We start from the raw sequence: 18,842 nt of genomic DNA, 5'->3' as shown, positions 1-18,842 counted from the left end.
AGCATAATAATAATTAAGCATCAATGATAGCCTTGTTATATATTGATATCAAATTATACTTTCTCCTATAAACAAATATGACCAACTGTTGCTGTGCCCCTTCTTAAGGGAGGCTGATGGAAGCTAAAGGTGGTGAAGCTACACATCCATGTTCATCTATGGAAATACCAAGAGTTTGCAATAGAGTTTAGATTCCTACGTCCCAGGCCAGCACTGTGACTACAAGGCCATTTGGCTTCCAAGAAGATTTCCAGTGAAAGATAGAGCATGTTAAGTTAGAAATCTGCTTTTCCTTATGGCTCAGTCCCAGACAAACATTTGTGCCTCAAAAATTATCCCTAATGGTCATTTTTTGAATACAAATTATGTTAAAAACAGCTCCAAGCTCAAAATTCTGGGATGATGGACTATAGCTGGAAATATACTGATAGCTAAAGTGATCTACAGCCCACTATAGGGAAGTATTTACAGTGTGGCTAGTTGAGGTATGCTAGATATCCCATACTGTCTTGCCTGGTGGAATTATCATTGTGTAATTTATGTGATGTGATGATGCTGGTTTACAAAATTCCCATTCTGACCTTTCAGGAAAGGAAAGCCATTAATCTGCACTGTTGACTTGTTTCCTGCTCATCATCTTCTCATGTGATCTTTGCTTTGACTCATCCAAAATACTGGTGCACCTCTTTCATTTGTACTTTTGAAGTGATCCCACAGCATGCAAAACATTGGTTTTAGTCACTTGCCTTTTGTCTCCCTCTCCTCATTTCAAGCTTAATGCATATGATGCACCAGCAAAGTGATCACATGCTTTCTTACACTGTTTAAACTGGCAGTAAGACAGGCTCCTATTGTATATACGTCTTCCTACATGGCCTTCTGGGAAGTGTAGTGCTAAGAATAAAGATTATGCATGAAGTCTACCAGTATTCATGATACAAGTCTGCTAACTTTGAAACTCTCCATATTATAATTTTAGAAGCATTTTAAATTTGTAAAAAGTATAAAAATAAAAATTGCTATGTTGCATGTTGCAAGGACCTGTTTCAGTGAAACACCAGAAGGTGACTTGCAATACTTCTGAATTTAATGCTGAGTGGTCTTCCACAACCTAGGACATTGAGCAATGGTCTCTTTCAAGTATCAGCTATGAACACTTTACAAATACAAACCCTCACATTCTGACTCTATTGAACAGGATTACATCAGGGAAATGTATGCTTTGCATCAATATTGTCTCCTAGAAAGACCTTGAATCTTGCACTTGGATAATAATAAGAGATCCCTTCAGAAAACGCTTGTGTACTTGCACTGTTTTAGAAGTGGGAATTTAAACACAGGGAGACTTTGTTAATGTTATGCAGAAAACAGATACAATTCCTTACTGTCCTAGCTGAGGCCAGAGTGTTCACTCTTTATGGGGTACCAGAGACAAAACCCAAGACAGTGAGTGATGATCAATGGCTTATTTCTCAGCCCCATTCACTAAATAACTAGGACTAGGACTGTGTGCTTAAAGATCACATTGCTCTCACTCAGATATGGGCTGGGACTGTAAGAAACATTACTGGAAGTTCATGTGTATTCCCTGAACAAGCAAACATCTCTCAGAAAGCAAGGTATTATAAACATCACATGCTTGTGATAGCATTTATAGGTTTCAGGTCTAAAACTAAACAGTAGTTGGCACCTCAACATGTGGGAGTGGTCTAGCTTCCTCTGAACCCTTTCCTTCTGAATAAGCTTGTCTCTCCAACCCTGATGCAGGTTGCTATTACAATGCTTTAATAAAAAGGTAAGGCAGAACATTGCCAAGTTTATCTTTTCATCAGATAGATTTTTGAAAGAACTATTTGTGTCTGCAACAGTACACATACACATCTCAAGACAGGAATGTTCTTTACCATAGCTTCATCTGATAAGCAGGCAAATCTGGTAGCAAAGACAAGGACATCTAACTCTTCAGGAGCACAAAGGTTATAGAAGTGCTTTTTGTAGTGACAGAATACAAAAATACAGACATACCTAAACAGCATAGGAACAGTTAATCTGTTTCCAGGCTTGAATCCTGCTTCCACTGATCTTAAAATGAAAACTTTTCCCCAAAGTCAATATTTCATTTTTTCTTCTAGGATCTCCTTTTCCGAGTCTTATCCAAGTTTTATACAGAGGGTGGTCCAGTGGCTTCTAGTAACAGTCTTTCAAACATCCTGTAGTCCAGCAGTCTGAATTCCCAGCAAGTATGGTGCACATCTCATACATCAGACCTTGGTAAGTGCTGGGCAGGTGATCTGTATACCTGCAGCAAATCCAGTATGTTGAATATTCACATGCATACATCAGCTGTGCAATTGGTGCACTATAGGTCCAATGTGCTTATATTAGGATTCACCATACCTGATCTTTCCAAGGACAGTTAATCCATGACAGCCAATTTCTCATCTCCATTGGGCTCCAACTGCTCTTTCATTCAAAACAGAAGGTAAATGAAAGCATTCACTGCTAGAAGGATGCTCCAATTATTACTGTACCCCTTGTGCTAATGTCTGCCTGGCTTTTTTCCCTATATAAAGGAATTCCAACCCAAGACACGTTTGGACAACTCCTATTAACTTAAAAGGAAAATAGAAATAGAGTTTTCCTATTGTCAGGATGGCTCCCTCCTCATGATATACGCAGCAAGGTCTGTGTGCACACCTGAGGGCTAAGTTAGGAATTCTAGAAGCAAAATTAAATCAATAAATAGCAGCTGAGACTAGAATTCAAGTCTTTGTCTATTTTGTTGTGGTTTGAAGTTATCACTGATACAATTTAATGATTTTAAGCATCAGAAAACATTAACAAATCTTGTCTTGATGGTTATCTAGAAAACCCCACAATTCAGCTTCCCATAGAAAATCGCAGCTTTGAACTATTTATTTATTTATTTATTTATTTTAAGCAATGGAAGAATAAAAAGAAAACAGACCTCTTGAAACACCAATGGGAAGAAAATAAGAAGCACCAGCCCCAGAATACCAGTCATTTCTAAGTTCACAATATTATCTTGAAATATAGAATGCCAACCACACAGATCCTTGGATTCTCCAATCTTGTTAACCCACCTTTCAGAAATATGTATTTCTTTATTTAAGCTGCAAAAGTTCTTCTAGATTTCTAGAGAGAATTTTGACTTTGGTATCTTGAAGGAACAGGTTCAAAACTAACCCTGGCATCACAGGGATTTAAACACGTATTCTCAACTTCTACAGCAGTTCTTACTAGTCAAAACACTCCAGGGTGAATTGCTCTAAGTGTATATGTGTGTGTATATATATACATATTAAGCTGACCCACTTCTACAAATTATTTTCATTCAAGGGAGATATATATATTAATATATATATATATAGTAGCTTTTGGTGAACTCTTCCTACCTGTTCCAACTACAGTTTTAATGCCTGTAGTTTAGTAGTGGACCAAGAACAAGTAAACTACAGTAAAGATACTGATTTCTACTAAATAACAGATAGAACTGTAAAGGCTCAAAGTTGTTACTGCTCTGAGCTGTTTGTATTGTTGTTTTCCTTGAGGTTGCTGAGGTTGTAGTAGGGACAGTTTGACAACTTCCATCTGGTCGTTCTTCACAATTTAATACATTAACCTGAAGTTAGCTATATTTTACTCCCTCAGAACTGCATTTGTTTATGCAATTGCCCCCTCCTCCCCAAATTTCCTGTTTATGTGTTGTTTTTTTTTTTTTTTTTTTGAAGTTTATATTTATTGTAGACACCTTGTATTTGAAACTTTCAAAGAATGTTATACTTTAATATCACTTTAGAAGCATACATACAGCCAAACAACCATTAAAAGAAGCAAATAAAAATTCTTTTCTAACCTTCCTGGAACTAACAGAGGCCTAAGTGTATTGAACTGCTGGCTTTTCATCTATAACAGACGAAACAGCTAAAATTATCCTGATTTCTTTAATATAGAGTTTAACCGATGGGTAGACCTTTCATACTTTTCTGTCAGGTGCCAGCAGGCCTTAAATACCCTGAACAGCAGCGCCTGGGTGCTCACCCACAGGCGTTTGGCGGCTGTTGGCGGCGCCGCGCATGACATCACCGCGCGCGCTCCCCCTTCGCCGGGCGGGCGCGCGGGCGGAGGCGTGTTGGGGGTCCGAGGCTGATCCTCGCTTCACCCACTGCAACCGGGCGCTCCCGCACCTCCCCCCTCCCCCCCCTCCGGTCTCTTCCCTCTCCGCCGGCCAGGCCGAGGATGGCGGAGAGTGAGGCCGAGACCCCCAGCACGCCGGGGGAGTTCGAGAGCAAGTACTTCGAATACAATGGGGTGCGGCTGCCGCCCTTCTGCCGGGGGAAGATGGAGGAGATCGCTAACTTCCCGGTGAGGGACAGCGACGTCTGGATCGTCACCTATCCTAAGTCAGGTAGGCGGGCGGCAGTCCCCCGGGGACGTGTGCCCGGGCACTCTGCGCTGCCGCCGGCACGGCCTTACGCCGCCGGGGTGTCTGCTGCCAGCTCCGGGATTCCTGTGCAGAAACGCCTAAAAGTGGCGCGGGGGGATGCGGTGCTGACCGCACGGAGACGGCAGTATGGTAGCTCGGCGAGGCGGCCAAGCAAACCAGCAGCAAACACAAAGGATTCTTGCGGAAGCCCTTTCTGGAGTGAGGTTCTTTCCAGGTAACAGGATGATCGCTTTCTAGAAAATTCAAAGTCCAGTGGAGATCACAGATATTAGCTCTGTAATTGCCCTTGTGAAATGTTTCAGTATCACAGCTTACTGACTAGCTCTTATTTCGCTGTATTAAGGGTTCTTTGCTTTTTTCTTCTCAGTCTGCACAAATACATTTTCAAAAAAGCAGCATCTGTTGTGACGCCATTTCTCAAGGAGTTTTAAATATATATATATATATATATTTTTTTTTAACATTTAGTTAAAAATTATGCTATTAAAGACAACCTAGAGCTTGACAAATGCATGTATTAGAGAGGATAGGGCTAGTTTGTAAGCTGGCAAATGGCCCCGAGAATGCTAGGATTAGGACCAGGCAGCTGCATTCTTATTGTTCTTGTAAAGACTTATATAGCATACAGGAAGCACACAATTTAATTATTTCAGTTTTAAGGTTTTATTTTTGTGAATCTGGGCACCTCTGTTAGTACAGCACCCCAGCCTTGCACTGACAGATTGCTAAATATCCTCACCTAACCTTAGTTTCTAGCAGCCAGGCACAAAATAGCTGTTAATACGTCACCTGGGAATAGTTTAGTTTTGGTGGCTATACAGTTGGCCATGGAAAGCCAACTTGCATAATCATATGTAATTTGCTATTATTTTGTGAATATAGGTCTCTCATAGCCCCAGCTAAGGTCAGTGACAAGTAACTGCTCACTTAACAAAGCTAGTGGTGGTGCTTTACTATAGGAGGGTTTACTAACAGTGTGAAAGCTGACAAAAAGGGAGATGCAGAACTGGACCACCGAAGCTGGAGGTACAGGGTTGTGTGGAGGAACTGGAGGGGCAGCCTCACCTCACAATAAAATAGGTGCCGTAGTATTTTACTTGCTAGGACAGATTATATTTAGGATGGGTCTTGAGTCTGTTCTTGTCACGGCAATAGACTTTAAAACACAGTCATAATGTCTGCAAGCTCCAGGAGACAACAGACCACCTTTGGGTGGCCTGAGGTCTTCTGAAACCCTTGGAACTTGCTTTGTCCACTGATCCTACCTGGCTTATGGCTTGGTGCCTTATTTAGGGTTTCTGAATCAACTGTGAAAGGGTCTGCTAACTAGGGACAGGCCTTTCACTAGAAATTAGACAACCTGAATATGGTTTCCATTGATTTACCCAAGGTCACAGAGGAAGTCTACATCAAAGCCAGAAATTGAATCCAGAACCACATGCTCTTCTCCATTACCTTAACTACAGCTTCATCCTCCTGTCTCTCAGCAGCATTGACAGATTTTTCTGTTAACTGGAGCTGATCAGAATTCTCATAATGGAAAAAAGTAGTTTTACAAAACGTGTTTTGTGCACAAAATGTAGTTAACAGGGATGAAATACCTTGGCATTCTTGGGGAATCTTCAGATGTAAAACATGCTTGGGACCTAGTTTCCTAGTTTCTGTTAATAAACTACATTTGAACAAAATTTCAAGAGTATTTTCAACAACAGAAATTTAGGAAGAGAAAAATACACTAATTTCAGATAGGTCTAATGGAAAACTTTTATGAAAGGAAATCATGTTCATTGTTTCACCACCTTTCCATCTGTACAAATTGTGGAAGAAATATACAAACAAGCCCTTCTGCTAGATGTGAGAGGCAAGTGTTTCTAGCTCCTACTGAGACCTGTACCATATTTTAGTATCAGAAGGCTCCATCAGTAGCTTTTGACCATGTGTTGGTTTATCTGGCAAAGAAAATACACAAGTGGCTTACGGTCTGTGTTTCTGGGAGGTGGGGGTATCACAACTGCTTCAGTATTCCTAGTGACTGATGTAGAAGTATGTATGCCATTTTGAAGACATGCTCTGCACTAGGTGATGCTTCTTCTCTAAACATGAGATGGAGACATTGCTTGGAAATAGTTATGGATATTTACAAATTGGGAGCGATCCAGGAAAAGGCTGGTCCATTAATGGTTGAAAACTGAATGTACCAGTGGCCTTACTGGGAGTAATGCAATAAGCCTAATGGAAGATGACTCTGCTTTAATGTGATTTCCACTGATAGATGCTTAAATAATGATACTCCTTACATCTTTAATCCTAACTCCTGCATCCAATCAATGGTAACAACTTTGGTAGCTGCTGGACTAGGATGAGTTTGTGCCTAAAACCTAGAGACTCATTTAAACAGATATGTAAATATGTCAGTGTGCATGTATGCTTTTATGTATGTATATTATTAGGACTAATTACAGAAACCCTTTTTGTCATGGTACATAATTTAAAATCAGGTGGGCTTCTGCTCTGTTGAAAAGATCAAGTCATTGATCAAGTCAAAGACCAAGATCATTTCATCTTTCATGCAAGTTTGTAGTGTAAAATGGGCAGGCTGAGCAGAATCACAGAATTGTCTAGGTTGGAAGAGACCTCAAGATCATCGAGTACAACCTCTGACTTAATACTAACAAGTCCTCCACTAAACCATATTGTTAAGGTCAACATCTAAACGTCTTTTAAAGACCTGCAGGGATGGTGACTCCACCATTTCCCTGGGCAGCCCATTCCAATGCCTCACAACCCTCTCAGTAAAGTTCTTCCTAATATCCAAACTTTAGCCTGTTCCCCCTCATCCTGTTGCTAGGCACGTGGGAGAACAGACCAACCCCCACCTCACTACAGCCTCCTTTAAGGTACCTGTAGAGAGCGATAAGGTCACCCCTGAGCCTCCTTTTCTCCAGGCTGAACAATCCCAGCTCCCTCAGCCGCTCCTTGTAGGACTTGTTCTCCAGACCCCTCACCAGCTTCTTGCCCTTCTCTGGACTCGCTTGAGCACCTCCATGTCCTTCTTGTAGCGAGGGGCCCAAAACTGAACACAGTACCCGAGGTGCAGCCTCACCAGAGCCAAGTACAGAGGGACAATCACTTCCCTAGCCCTGCTGGCCACACTGTTTCTTATGCAAGCCAGGATGCTGTTGGCCTTCTTGGCCACCTGAGCACACTGCTGGCTCATTTTCAGCTGACTATCCACCATTACTCCTAGGTCCTTCTCCGCCTGGCAGCTTTCCAACCACTCATGTCCCAGCCTGTAGTGCTGCTTGGGGTTATTGTGCCCCAGGTGCAGGACCCGACACTTGGCCTTGTTGAACTTCATACAGTTGGCCTCAGCCCATCGGTCCAGCCTATCCAGATCCTCCTGCAGAGCCTTCCTAACCTCGAGCAGATTGACACACGCACCTAACTTGGTGTCATCTGCAAACTTACTGAGGGTGCACTTGATCCCCTCATCCAGATCATCGATAAAGATATTAAAGAGGACTGAGCCCTGGGGAACGTCACTAGTGACTGGCCTCCAACTGGATTTGACTCCATTCACCATGACTCTTTGGGCCTGGCTACCCAGCCAGTTTTTAACCCAATGAAGCATACGCCAGTATGCTTAAGACCCCTCAATGAGCCCCACCAGCTCTTGGCCTAGGATGCGTTTTCCCTTAGAGATAGGGACCCATCTGTGGCCATCAGGCTGGGTGCTGAGTAAAGCGCCCCATGGTCAAAAAAAACAAAATTTCTGTGTTGGCACCAGCCTCTGAGCCATGTGTTTATCAGGTGGACTTTCCGTGTCCTCTCTGTACCCCTCCCTGCCACCGTAGGGATCGACGAAAACACCACCTGTACTCCCGCTCCATCCACTAGCTGTCCCAGTCCCCTAAAGTCCCGTTTGATGATCTTCAGGCTTCTCTCTTCAATGTCATCACTGCTAGCCTGGACTATTAAAAGAGGATAATAGCCAGAGGGGCAAACCAGGTTGGGAAGCTTTCTGGCAATGCCCCTGACCCTGGCCCCAGGGAGGCAGCAGACTTCCCTATGGGTAGGGTCAGGCTGACAAATAGGTTCCTCTGTTCCCCTGAGAAGGGAGTTGCCCACAACAATAACCCTTCTGCCTTTCTTGGTGGAGGCAGTCCTGAGGTGTGGAGTCAACTTCCTCACCCTAGGCATCCTCCTGGGTAGACTTTGTACCTCTTCCTCAGCTACTGGTCTCTCAAGCTCCAGGGCCTCAAACCTGTTGTGTAAGGGCACCTGGGAAGGTAGGGCCAGTGGGGGGGGGGGCATCGCCTGCGATGTCGAGCAGGGACCTGTTTCCAGTCCTCCTCAACTCCTAGGTCCCCTCCCTCTGCCCAACAGCAACAGGGCAGGGGGTCAACCCCCATTTGGGGTGTCTCAGCCTGGCACCTGTCCTTCAGGCCATGCAGGGAGTTGCTCCACAAGTCTATCTCTCGCTCACACTCCCTGGTATCCCTCAACCTCTTGACCTCCTCCTTGAGTTCTGCCACGAGGCGAACCAGGTCGTCCACCTGCTCGCACCTCACGCACACAGTCTCTCTGCCCCCCGCAGGTGGTAGCAACAGGCTCAGGCACTTCCTGCACCGGGAGACCTGAACTGCTGCATTTTTGAGCGGGCAGTCAGTCTGGGTGTGTACAGACTTGAAGAGAGCGCTGTGCCTGGTGTACACCATTGCAGCTGAGCTAGCGGTAGACCACTGTTAGAGGAGGTGTTCGTATGGGCAGGGGGGAACGGTCTGCCCTTCCTGCGCGAAGTGCCGCGCTAGCTGCTGCGCCGCTCCCTTCTGACGTGCCACGCCCTGTTTGCCCGTCCTGGTCGCCGCACTGCCTAGGGGCAGCTTTTGAACAGCCGGGGAGGGGGCGCTGCTGGCTCCGCCTACGCCCTATTCTCGCCTCATTCACCTCCCTCGCGAGGGCTGCCGGGTCCTGGTGGCTCTCTCGAGCGGGCTCGGTGCCGGATAAATTAGCCCTGCATGTCCGATCTCCCGCTCTACTGCAGAATGCTTCTGCCCCGGAGCCGTTCGCCTCGGCAAGCAGGGTGCAATGAGATTTATGGTAACTACAAGTGTATAGTAATACTATTCCATATAGCATTAAATAATTGGAGCCCACACAACAGTTTGGTTCACAGGTAAGATGCAGTGTTAGGGAAGAAGCACGTTCTACCTCTGTAATAACTTTCCTGGAACCCTCTCATACTGTGGGGGTTTTGTACCCTAGTTGGAAATTAGAATTCTTTATGAACGTAATAAACTGCAGAATTAATGAACAAGCAAATTCTTCCATGCTATTTCCCCAGTCACCATGCCAAGAGTTAGACTATCTGTCTGCTAAGGTCAACGATTTCAGTGGAATTAATTCAGCACCTAAAGTATAGTACTGACTCCAGGTTCACTTACGTATTTTGCTGTGGCTTATGATGCTAACCCTTGGCTGTAGATCTTTCTGTTTGCTTTAATCATAACTGATGTGCAGTGGCAAGCTTTCTTAATACCCTCTTGTACCTGTTCTGCATCAGTGTGCATTTAATGTTCCTGGGTCAAAGCCCACAAATTAATACCTTTTTGCAAAACTGTTAATTTGTTAAAGTGAGCTATTTACATTAATAGCAGAGCTGTCTCTCCAATTTCAATTATTTTGCCAAATAATGTTCTGGACTTCTGTGTGGGAAAATGTCAGTTGCTGGGCAAATATCAGCTTTAAGTCCAGTCAGTTTATGAGAACTCTTGCTCTCTGACCTGTTGTTCACTGTGAAATGGAGTGCTGGATATGGCCTTCAGCTGTCTGTAGGCCTGTCTTTTTATAGACAACATTTTGGATTTTTCTTGCAGCATCGGATTTCAGTAACTACCCAATAGCTTGTAGGGAATATGATGGCTGACTTTAGGCCTTAGGCTTAATGAAGTACCAACAGTAAATTTGCACATCAGTTCAAGGACAGTTTTCCTGTGTGTACATTCATTGAGTTCTCATCTTTCAAATTCTTTCTTAACACTTACCTTCAGTCTTGTATGAAATGAACTGGAGAAGGTTTGTTTGAGCTTGCCATTATTTTATTCGCATAAAAGATTCTGTACGTACAGAAAAAAGTCTTGCTTCCTGTTGTGCCTGCTGATAAAAGCGCATTGCATGCATCATGGGTTTTGTGCCTCCTCCTGTTGTGTATACCTCTCCCACTGCAAGCATGCCAGTCTCTTATCTTCTTCTATTTCCAGTGCTCCTGAATCTAACACCTCTTGCTGGGACAGTGGTATCCCTCCCATCCTCCCTCCCTGGCTGGAAGGAGCTTTGTTTATTGTTCTGTCCGTCCCCTTTCCCTGCCATGTCCTGGGGCTCTGTCTACATTCTTCCATTTCCCTTGTACTGTAATCTGTTATTCCTTGCATGTACCTCGTGTTTCTTCTTTTGTTGTAAGGAAAACAGTTCTTTGATCCTTAGACAGTTAGAGCAGTGGAAGAAGCTTCTGGGTTGTGAACCAGACATAGAAGTTTCAGTGTAATCCTCACTTTCCTTTGCTTGTCTGATTATCCTCTTAAAATCAACAGACTTCTGTTCATCAACATCTAGAATATTATTTGTATCAGACTCAGCACTCACGCAAAGGGAGTGCTTCAGGCAAAAGGAGGCTTGAGCCACTGGGGATTGAGATGCATGTGCTTTTCTTTGACTGTGAAATTTATTCAAGGACTTCTTATTTCTAGGCAGTTGTTTCTTCCCCTTCACCTTCTGATCAGTTTCAATTGTCTGTGGGACTGTATTATAAAATACAGGGGAAAAATGTCTGTAGTAAATATACTGTAAAAGTTATACCAAATGACTGTGGAAATTGTGCATTGTCTTCTCCAATCCCATCCTTCTTGTTGTCCTCAGATTATGTGATTTCTTGGCAGGGACGTTACACTTAACTAGCAAGGCTGGTTTCTGTTTCAGGCCTTTGAACGTTACTGTACTGCATAATAATACCCTTCAATATAAAGAGCATTATCGCTTGGCTAAGTTTACATAGCTGCACGTGAGCTGTGCTTGTAGGGGTGTCCTGCACTCTGTGGACATCTAGCTCACTAGCTAATGTATCTGCACTGACCTGACATAGCAATCAGTGAGTAGGTGGCAGGTCTGCACAAAGCTGCAGTGATTGTATTATGTCAGGGAATCAGCGTGTTTGTGTCCTCTTAGCATATCCCATTAGCATATCCCAGATGTGGCTTGGTAAGTTGTACTTTTTTGAGGTACCTGTGAGGTATGCGTTCCAGTTGCCCCTGCATGGTGTGGCAGACTGATAAGCATGGGCACAAGGAATCAGATTCTTCACACTGACCCAGACATACACAGGGCCAACACTGCTGACAGTCCTGATTTGTGCAGACAAAAACAAGACGAGAATCAGGCTGAAAGGATATGCCCAGTCTGTGGGAGTTTCTGGGCTGAGAGCTGTCAGACAGCGATGTGTCAGCTGCAGTGGGTAGCAGAGGTTTACCCTGGTTAATAGCAGGTTTAAGAAAGCCTTATGCTGTTGGAGTAGGGCTCCTCAGGGAACAAGGGCATCCACATGGATGTTTTGTGTGTTAAGTTGATTGATTTGGCTTAATTTCCAGTGTTCTCATAAGGAACTCTTGGGAAGAGTTTTGTTGTTACATTTTTTTGACAACAGTTTCTTATCTTGCAGAATAGCCATATTCTGCTATTCTGGATTTATAGTCCTATTCTCTATGCAGGATTTTGGTCACTTGAGTTTAATCAATTTGTTTTTAATTGGTTTATCTTTTAAGAGTGAATTCAAGTGTTACTGGCCCAGAGACATGCCTTGAGAAATCATGAGGTTGGCTTAAAAATTGAGAGATTTTTTACACAAAATACATTTGGGATTTTTTTTTTTCCTTTGTCCTCTGTTTTGTGAGGCAATATTATGCATGCTTACAAGCTCTTCCCTGTGATTTACAACGATACCATACCTGTTAGTTTCATGAACAAGTTAATATTTTGGAAGTAAGAATGGTGGTACTTAACTTTTTCTCTTTTCCAATCCTGTCATTTTTTCAGTTTCTCCCTATCTTAAGTAATTTGTAAAACTCAGATATCCAACCTTTTTAATGTGGTATGAGTGTGCTTCAGTTCTACTTCAGCTAGTCAGAAAGAATGGACTTCTTGCACAAACAAAAAGGAGTCAGCAAACTGCACTGTGTGATGGAGAAGTGTTCTGTGAGCTGTCATAGGGACTGATATATAGGGTACATTTGAATTTGATTTCATGCTCTTGGTTTTTGGTGACTGAAGCCTTATTCTTTCCAACAATTAAAAGAGTAAATACACTGCTTCTTAAGTGCACTCCATTGAGGACCACCCAGGTACAGGAAAGCAAGACCTATAAACAATTATTTGTAGGGGTCAGGGCCATTGGGTTCCTGTGCTTTGAAAACCCTTTTGAAATGGGATTATCTTTTGTTTTATTTATGTATAGCTCAAAATATCATCTGGTATTGACTCAATCCTAACTATTACTAGGCGAAGAAATGATAAATAAAAATGTCAAATAACAAGGAATTGAAGACAATGAGATGTTTGCCACTGATGCGTTTGACTTGATTTCAGTGGGAGTAGAATTGAATATGTCCTTACATGCATAAAGCAGGAACTAAAGGTGGTGAGGAAAGATCTGTCATTAGGAAAACTTGTTTTTGTTATCTAGCTAGCAGTGTTTTTCTCATTTTTCTCTCATGAGTCATTTATCAAGACAGTGAAGAGGTCTTACTAGAGAAAGAACAAGTGGTTCAGAAGAGGAAGAATTCTCTAGTTACCTAATACCTGTTAGGTATTTCTGGGTCTCTAGCATAATTGCTTCCCTACTGTGAAGTAGTGCAAAACTCAAGTGACTTGCTTTGTGAAAGAAGACTCAGGGAAGAGGAAGAAAACTTGCATGCATCCAGCTGGAGCAGCAGATCCTGCACAAGATTGGGGCTCGTTGGGAGTTTATCATTCCTGCAATCGTGGTCCTACTGTTATAAGTTGCCCCCTTAATTAATTTTCAGAGAGCATTGCATTAATAATAGAAAGGAATTTATTGAGTAAGCAACAGCAAGCAAAACAGCGCTGGGCGGCCGGGGAGTCTCGGCTCCACCAACGGTGCGCACCTCACCCCCGCCAGGGTCCTTTTTTATATCTTGGTAATTCTGGGATTACGCAGCACATCCTGGTATATTCTGCGACTGCGCGCACTGTTGCTAGGGGGTCGTCTCTGTCCCTCTGGTGGTCGTGAAGATGAAGGCCGTAGTCTTCCTCCGCGTTGTGGCTCAACTTCTTTCTTTATTTGGTCATGTTGGCCCAGCGTGAGACAGGAAGGCAAGATGTTGATACACTAGTTTAACAACTTATCAGGAGATGGTTACATGAACTTTGCAGCAGTGTTTTTTTAACAAAAGAGGCTACTGAGATGCAGAAGGAGAGAAGGGGAGGGGGTTCTCTATTTTGTTACATTAAGCAAAAGAATTTTCATAGTGTCTAGCAAAGCATTATACAGCTCCTTACTTCAGCAGGGAGTTTTCACAACTCCCATTCCTCAAACAGAACTCCTTGTTTTTATAATACAAAAGACAATGAACAAACATTTATTGTGTATTACACTACCATCATTGGTACCGGAGACAGAAGTGAAGAAGACATTAAATGTCTCTGCCTTGTCTATGTCCCTGTTTGTGAGGTGACCATTTTTATCAAGTAATAGACCAATGTTATCTCTGCTCCTCCTTTTACTGTTAACATATTTTAAAAAGCTCTTTTTATTGTCCTCCACGATACTGGCCAACTTCAACTCTGAGCTTTGGCTGTGTGAATTTTTTCTCTACAATGCAAGCAGCATCCCTGTAGTCCTCCCATGTCGCCTGACCTTGTTTCCAGTGGCCATACACTTTCTTTTTCTGCCTAAGCTCTAGAAAAAGATCCCTGCTAGGCCAAGCCAGTCTTGTGCCCCACCTACTTGACTTTGATATTTTGGAATTGTCTGTTCCTGTGCTCTCAAGGAGTTGTACTTAGAAAGTGACCATCATTGGTGGATCTCAATAGTTTCAAAAGCAGTTGCCTGTGGGATGTTACTAACTAGTTCCATGCAGAGCCTGAAGTCTGCTCTTCCCATGTCCAGGGTTCAAGTTTTCATGGCAGTTTTCTTCCTATCACCAAAGATTTTAAACTCAACTACTTCATGGTCACTACAGCCAAGACAGCCTCTTCACCCATGAGACCCTCTCTTTTTATAAGCAACAAATCAAGGAAGATACCTTTCCTGGTTGGCTCCCTTAGTACCTGTGCCAAGAAGTTATCATCAGGGTGTTTTAGGAATCTCCTGGATGTTTGTATCAGCTGTGCAGTATTCCCAGCTAATATCTGCCAAGTTAAAGTCACTCATAAGGACAAGGGTGGCTGATCTAGAGGTGTCATTAAAGAATAATTCATCAGTGTTGTCATCCTGGCAGGGTGGTCTGTAGTAGACTTCCACAGTGACATCTGCCTTACTTTTTTGTCCCTTAATTCTTACCCTGAGGCTCTCAACTATGTTGTCATCACCAATGGCAAGCTCTGTACAGCCCAGCCCTCCATTACATATAGTGCCAGCCCCCTGCCTCTTCTGCGCTGCCTGTCCTGTCTGAAGAGCCTGTAACTGTCTGTTGTAACACACCAGTCACATGACTTCCCACCAGGTTTGGGACAGAGCCAAGGCTTCTATCTGCGTGCATTTGTGTAGAATTATTTCAAATGTGCTTCACTGTACCCCACACTTTGTTTTGTTTAAGCTGTACTGTAGTTTATCACCAGAAGCCTGTTTTTGTCCATTTCCCCTTTCAAAACTAGTTTAAGCTCAGCCCTGCTGACTGTTGAGTAAACATCCTTTTCACCCTCTTAGAAGGGTGTGTCCTGTCAGGCACCAGCAGGCCTGGTGTTATGCAGACTATCACATGATCAAAAACTCCCCAAATTCTGATGGTGACACCAGCCGTGGATCTACATATTAGGTCTGCCTAATCCTTTTAATCTTGCTCTCTGGTACTGGAGGGATAGAAGAAAACACTAGCTGTGTGCCTGATCCTTTAACTAATTGCCTCAAGGCCCTAAGTCCCTTATGATTGTCCTTGGTCTTCTTTTTGCTACATGAAAAAACTTCTCGTTGCTGACATGAAAAAAACTATAATGGATAGTAATCAGAGGGCCATACCAGCCTAGCATTTTCCAGTAATGTCTCTTACGCAGGCCCTGGGGAGGCAGCAGACTTCCCTATGGGTCGGGTCCAGTTGGCATATGGGGCCGTCTGTTCCCCTCATAAGGGGGTTGTTGTCACCTATGACAACAACCTTTCTTTTTCTTGTGACAGAGGTGGTCATGATACTGGGGGTAGGCTGACTTGCCCTAGGTGATCCCTCTAACCTGGATTGACCTTCATCCACATCATCATTTGCCTGTCCTAATACCTTGTAGAGTAAAAGCACCTGGGAAGGTGAGGTAGCGGAGAGGGGTTCACCAGCCACCCAGAACAGAAACCTGCTTCCATTTCCCCATCTCATAAGTCCCCTTCTACTGCATGGTGGTCAGAGAGTAGGAGATCCTTAATTTCTTTTGCTGTCGCTTCTGTCTCAGGGATGGTAAGAGAGTGATCCCACCAGCTGACCTCCTTCTCCGAATCCCTAATGCTCCTCAGCCTGCTCACCTTCTCCCCATATGTGAAATCAGTATTGACTGGGTTAGATAGATGATATGACCTCAAAGACTAAAGAATTAGAAAATTATGTAAATCAGCTAAACCCAACTCATTCTCATTTCATGTTAATGTTCATCTTTCATAGTGAAGATGTTAATGAAGTAAAGCAAAATGCTTGAACATTAGACTGAATTAGATTAAGCACATGTGATTCTTCATTCTTATTATGCAGTCTTTTATTAAACGACTTATTTCTTCTTTAAATTCCTACTAAACTGAACACCCTATATCGGAGAGAAGAAACTACTGCCTGCATTGTCCCATCAGTGCTGCTTCAGAAGTGATGCAAGTTTTTGTACGCTGGACATTTGGTATGATTTCTTTGCTACAGATACTCTGATCTTGGACAAGTTATTTAAGCATTTTGTCTGCATTTTCCATTGAAGGCATATGGATGTATTTCATCTCTGACAGAATTTGTTTAATGTATAATGACTAGAAATTCTCTTAGAGAAAAGGTATCATCTACCATCTATATTTTTGTAGATAAACTAGCAAATTATAGCTCTAAATTTGAATCAAGCATCTAGGAATTAGAGCTGAGCACATAATAATACCTTTATATGGGAATGTTTTTGTTTTTTAGCTTGGTGGAAGGGAGCAGCAAACAAAGGATTAATAACATGAAGCACCCAGCATCTAATCACTTTCAGCCCATGCAAAATTTCAGTAACACTTTGGAGAATCTGGAGAGATGTGGCTTAAGAGCTGAAATAATTAGGGTTCTCTATACCAAAGTCCTTTACAAACTGATACAGACCAAATAAACCATTTATGTTATATGTTAATCCTGTAACACATTGCAGATTCAGTAGCAAGAAGAATGTTTTGCTCTATATGTGCACAGACACACATGGCATGTCAGAGGAAACATTTGGAAACATTCATTTATAACATTTTGGTCAGATGAGACTATAGGCTTATGAGACCCATTGCGAGGAAAATGCATGGTACTGAGAAATGGCAGAAAGGAAGCATATCAGAGGCAGAAAGTGTGTAAGAAATGTTTAGCTAGCTAAGTCTGAGGCAGTGGCTGAGATAGCAGAGGATATAAAGTGAAAGGAGGAGCAGTGGAGAACCAACTACCGAGAGGTTTTTATTACTAAATGCCAAAGTACATCTATAATTTAAAAAAATGCAAGCTAATTTCATGTGCTTTTACCCACCCACCATTTATAGTGCAGGATGTGAAGGCCATCATCCTATATAAGGCTGCAAGTTCTGTATGATGTGTAATAACATTAGATCACCACATGGGATACAGACAAGGGTGCGGAATTAGCCCTTCACTGTGTCCAAATATGTGAGTAATAAATTCATCCAAGCCAACAAAATGAGACAAATGTGAAGCAGGTGAGATGAGACACATGTTCAGAAGATACACACAGCAGTACAGATTTGCTAGTACAGAGGCTGCTTTTGCAATGTCCTGCTGATGCAAGGCAATCATAAACCCAGGTTAACTATCCAGTTAAAAGCCTATTTACTGCTGATCAGGGTTGCCAGAGTAGCACAGAACTGCTACAGGCATTGCTAAAATTGGATTGCTTTATGCATATGTAGTTGAAGTGCACATTAATAATGATCAATGTGAGTGCTTCTGTTGGATCAGCAGCACTTCCTATCAGAAATAGTGTGCTCTCTTCAAGGATTTTGCAGCAATACTGAGAAAACCCATGGTGATAGATTGGAAGATCCCCTTTTGTACTCCCGATTAGATCTTTATCCTTCTTGTGATTTAACCACCTAATATATGCAAATATACATTAATGTGTAGACAAGCTTTGTCCAACAATTTTCCTGGAAGGGATTGAAACCGAGGCATAGAATTGCATTTCTGTTCACAACTGTCCTGGTTTCAGTTAAGAGAGAGTTAATTTTTTCCTAGTAGCTGGTAGAATGCTATGTTTTGGCTGAAGATGAGAAGAGTGCTGATAACACTCCGATGTTTTAATTGTTTACACCAAGCCAAGGACGTCTCAGCTTCTTGCTCTGTCCTGCCAACGGACAGGCTGGGGGTGCAGCAGGATCTGGGAGGGGACAGACCCAGGACAGCTGACCCAAACTAGCCAAAGGGGTATTCCATACCATCTGACATCATGCTAAACAATATATAGGGTTGGCTAGCCGGGGGAGGGGGCCGGACTGCTCGGGGTTGGGCTGGGCATCGGTCAGCAGGTGGTGAGCAATTGCATTGTGCATCACTTGTTTGTACACATTGTTATTAGTAGTACTATTATTATTATTATTATTATTATTATTATTATTATTATTATTATTATTACTATTATTATTTTCCTCTTAATAAACTATCTTTATCTCAACTCACGGGCTTCGCTTTCCTGTTTCTCTCCCCCATCCCAGAGAGGGAGGGGGGAGAGTGAGCGAACAGCTCTGTGGTGTTTAGCTGCCGGCGGGGTTAAACCATGACAACAACACAAGTCTGAATGCCAACCAAAGCACTTCAAGTGGTGACAGGCATCCTCCAAGATATGTTTACCATAGGGGAAGTGAAACAGGTTCACCACTAATGGTATGAGAACAACCTCAACACAAGTTTCTGATACAGAAGCCCTGTTGTCTCCTGCC

At 42.9% G+C, this 18,842-nt stretch overlaps 1 protein-coding gene across 6 annotated transcripts in view; it reads left to right on the top strand.

Annotated features, from left to right (window-relative positions):
• Window positions 1–4,112: 4,112 nt before the first annotated feature.
• SULT4A1 (sulfotransferase family 4A member 1) overlaps window positions 4,113–18,842 on the top strand; it is a 37,820-nt gene continuing 23,090 nt past the window's right edge. For 2 of the 6 annotated variants that reach the window (XR_014688338.1, XR_014688339.1), the window contains exon 1: window positions 4,113–4,429. Coding sequence is in view for 3 of the 6 variants with exons in the window: in XM_084505803.1 (XP_084361929.1) it covers window positions 9,487–9,644; window positions 16,494–16,564 (229 nt within the window). In the remaining 3 variants the exon portion in view is untranslated. Of the gene's footprint in view, window positions 4,430–4,516; window positions 4,683–4,730; window positions 9,645–16,493; window positions 16,565–18,842 lie in introns of those variants that run through there. The other 4 variants (XR_014688340.1, XM_084505803.1, XM_084505804.1 and 1 more) reach the window with 4 other exon arrangements.

The sequence above is a fragment of the Aythya ferina genome (assembly GCF_964211825.1).
Source record: "Aythya ferina genome assembly, chromosome: 1".
Classification (NCBI taxonomy): domain Eukaryota; kingdom Metazoa; phylum Chordata; class Aves; order Anseriformes; family Anatidae; genus Aythya; species Aythya ferina.
Note: the sequence above shows the minus strand (reverse complement) of the source record. Positions and strands in the feature narration are given on the sequence as shown.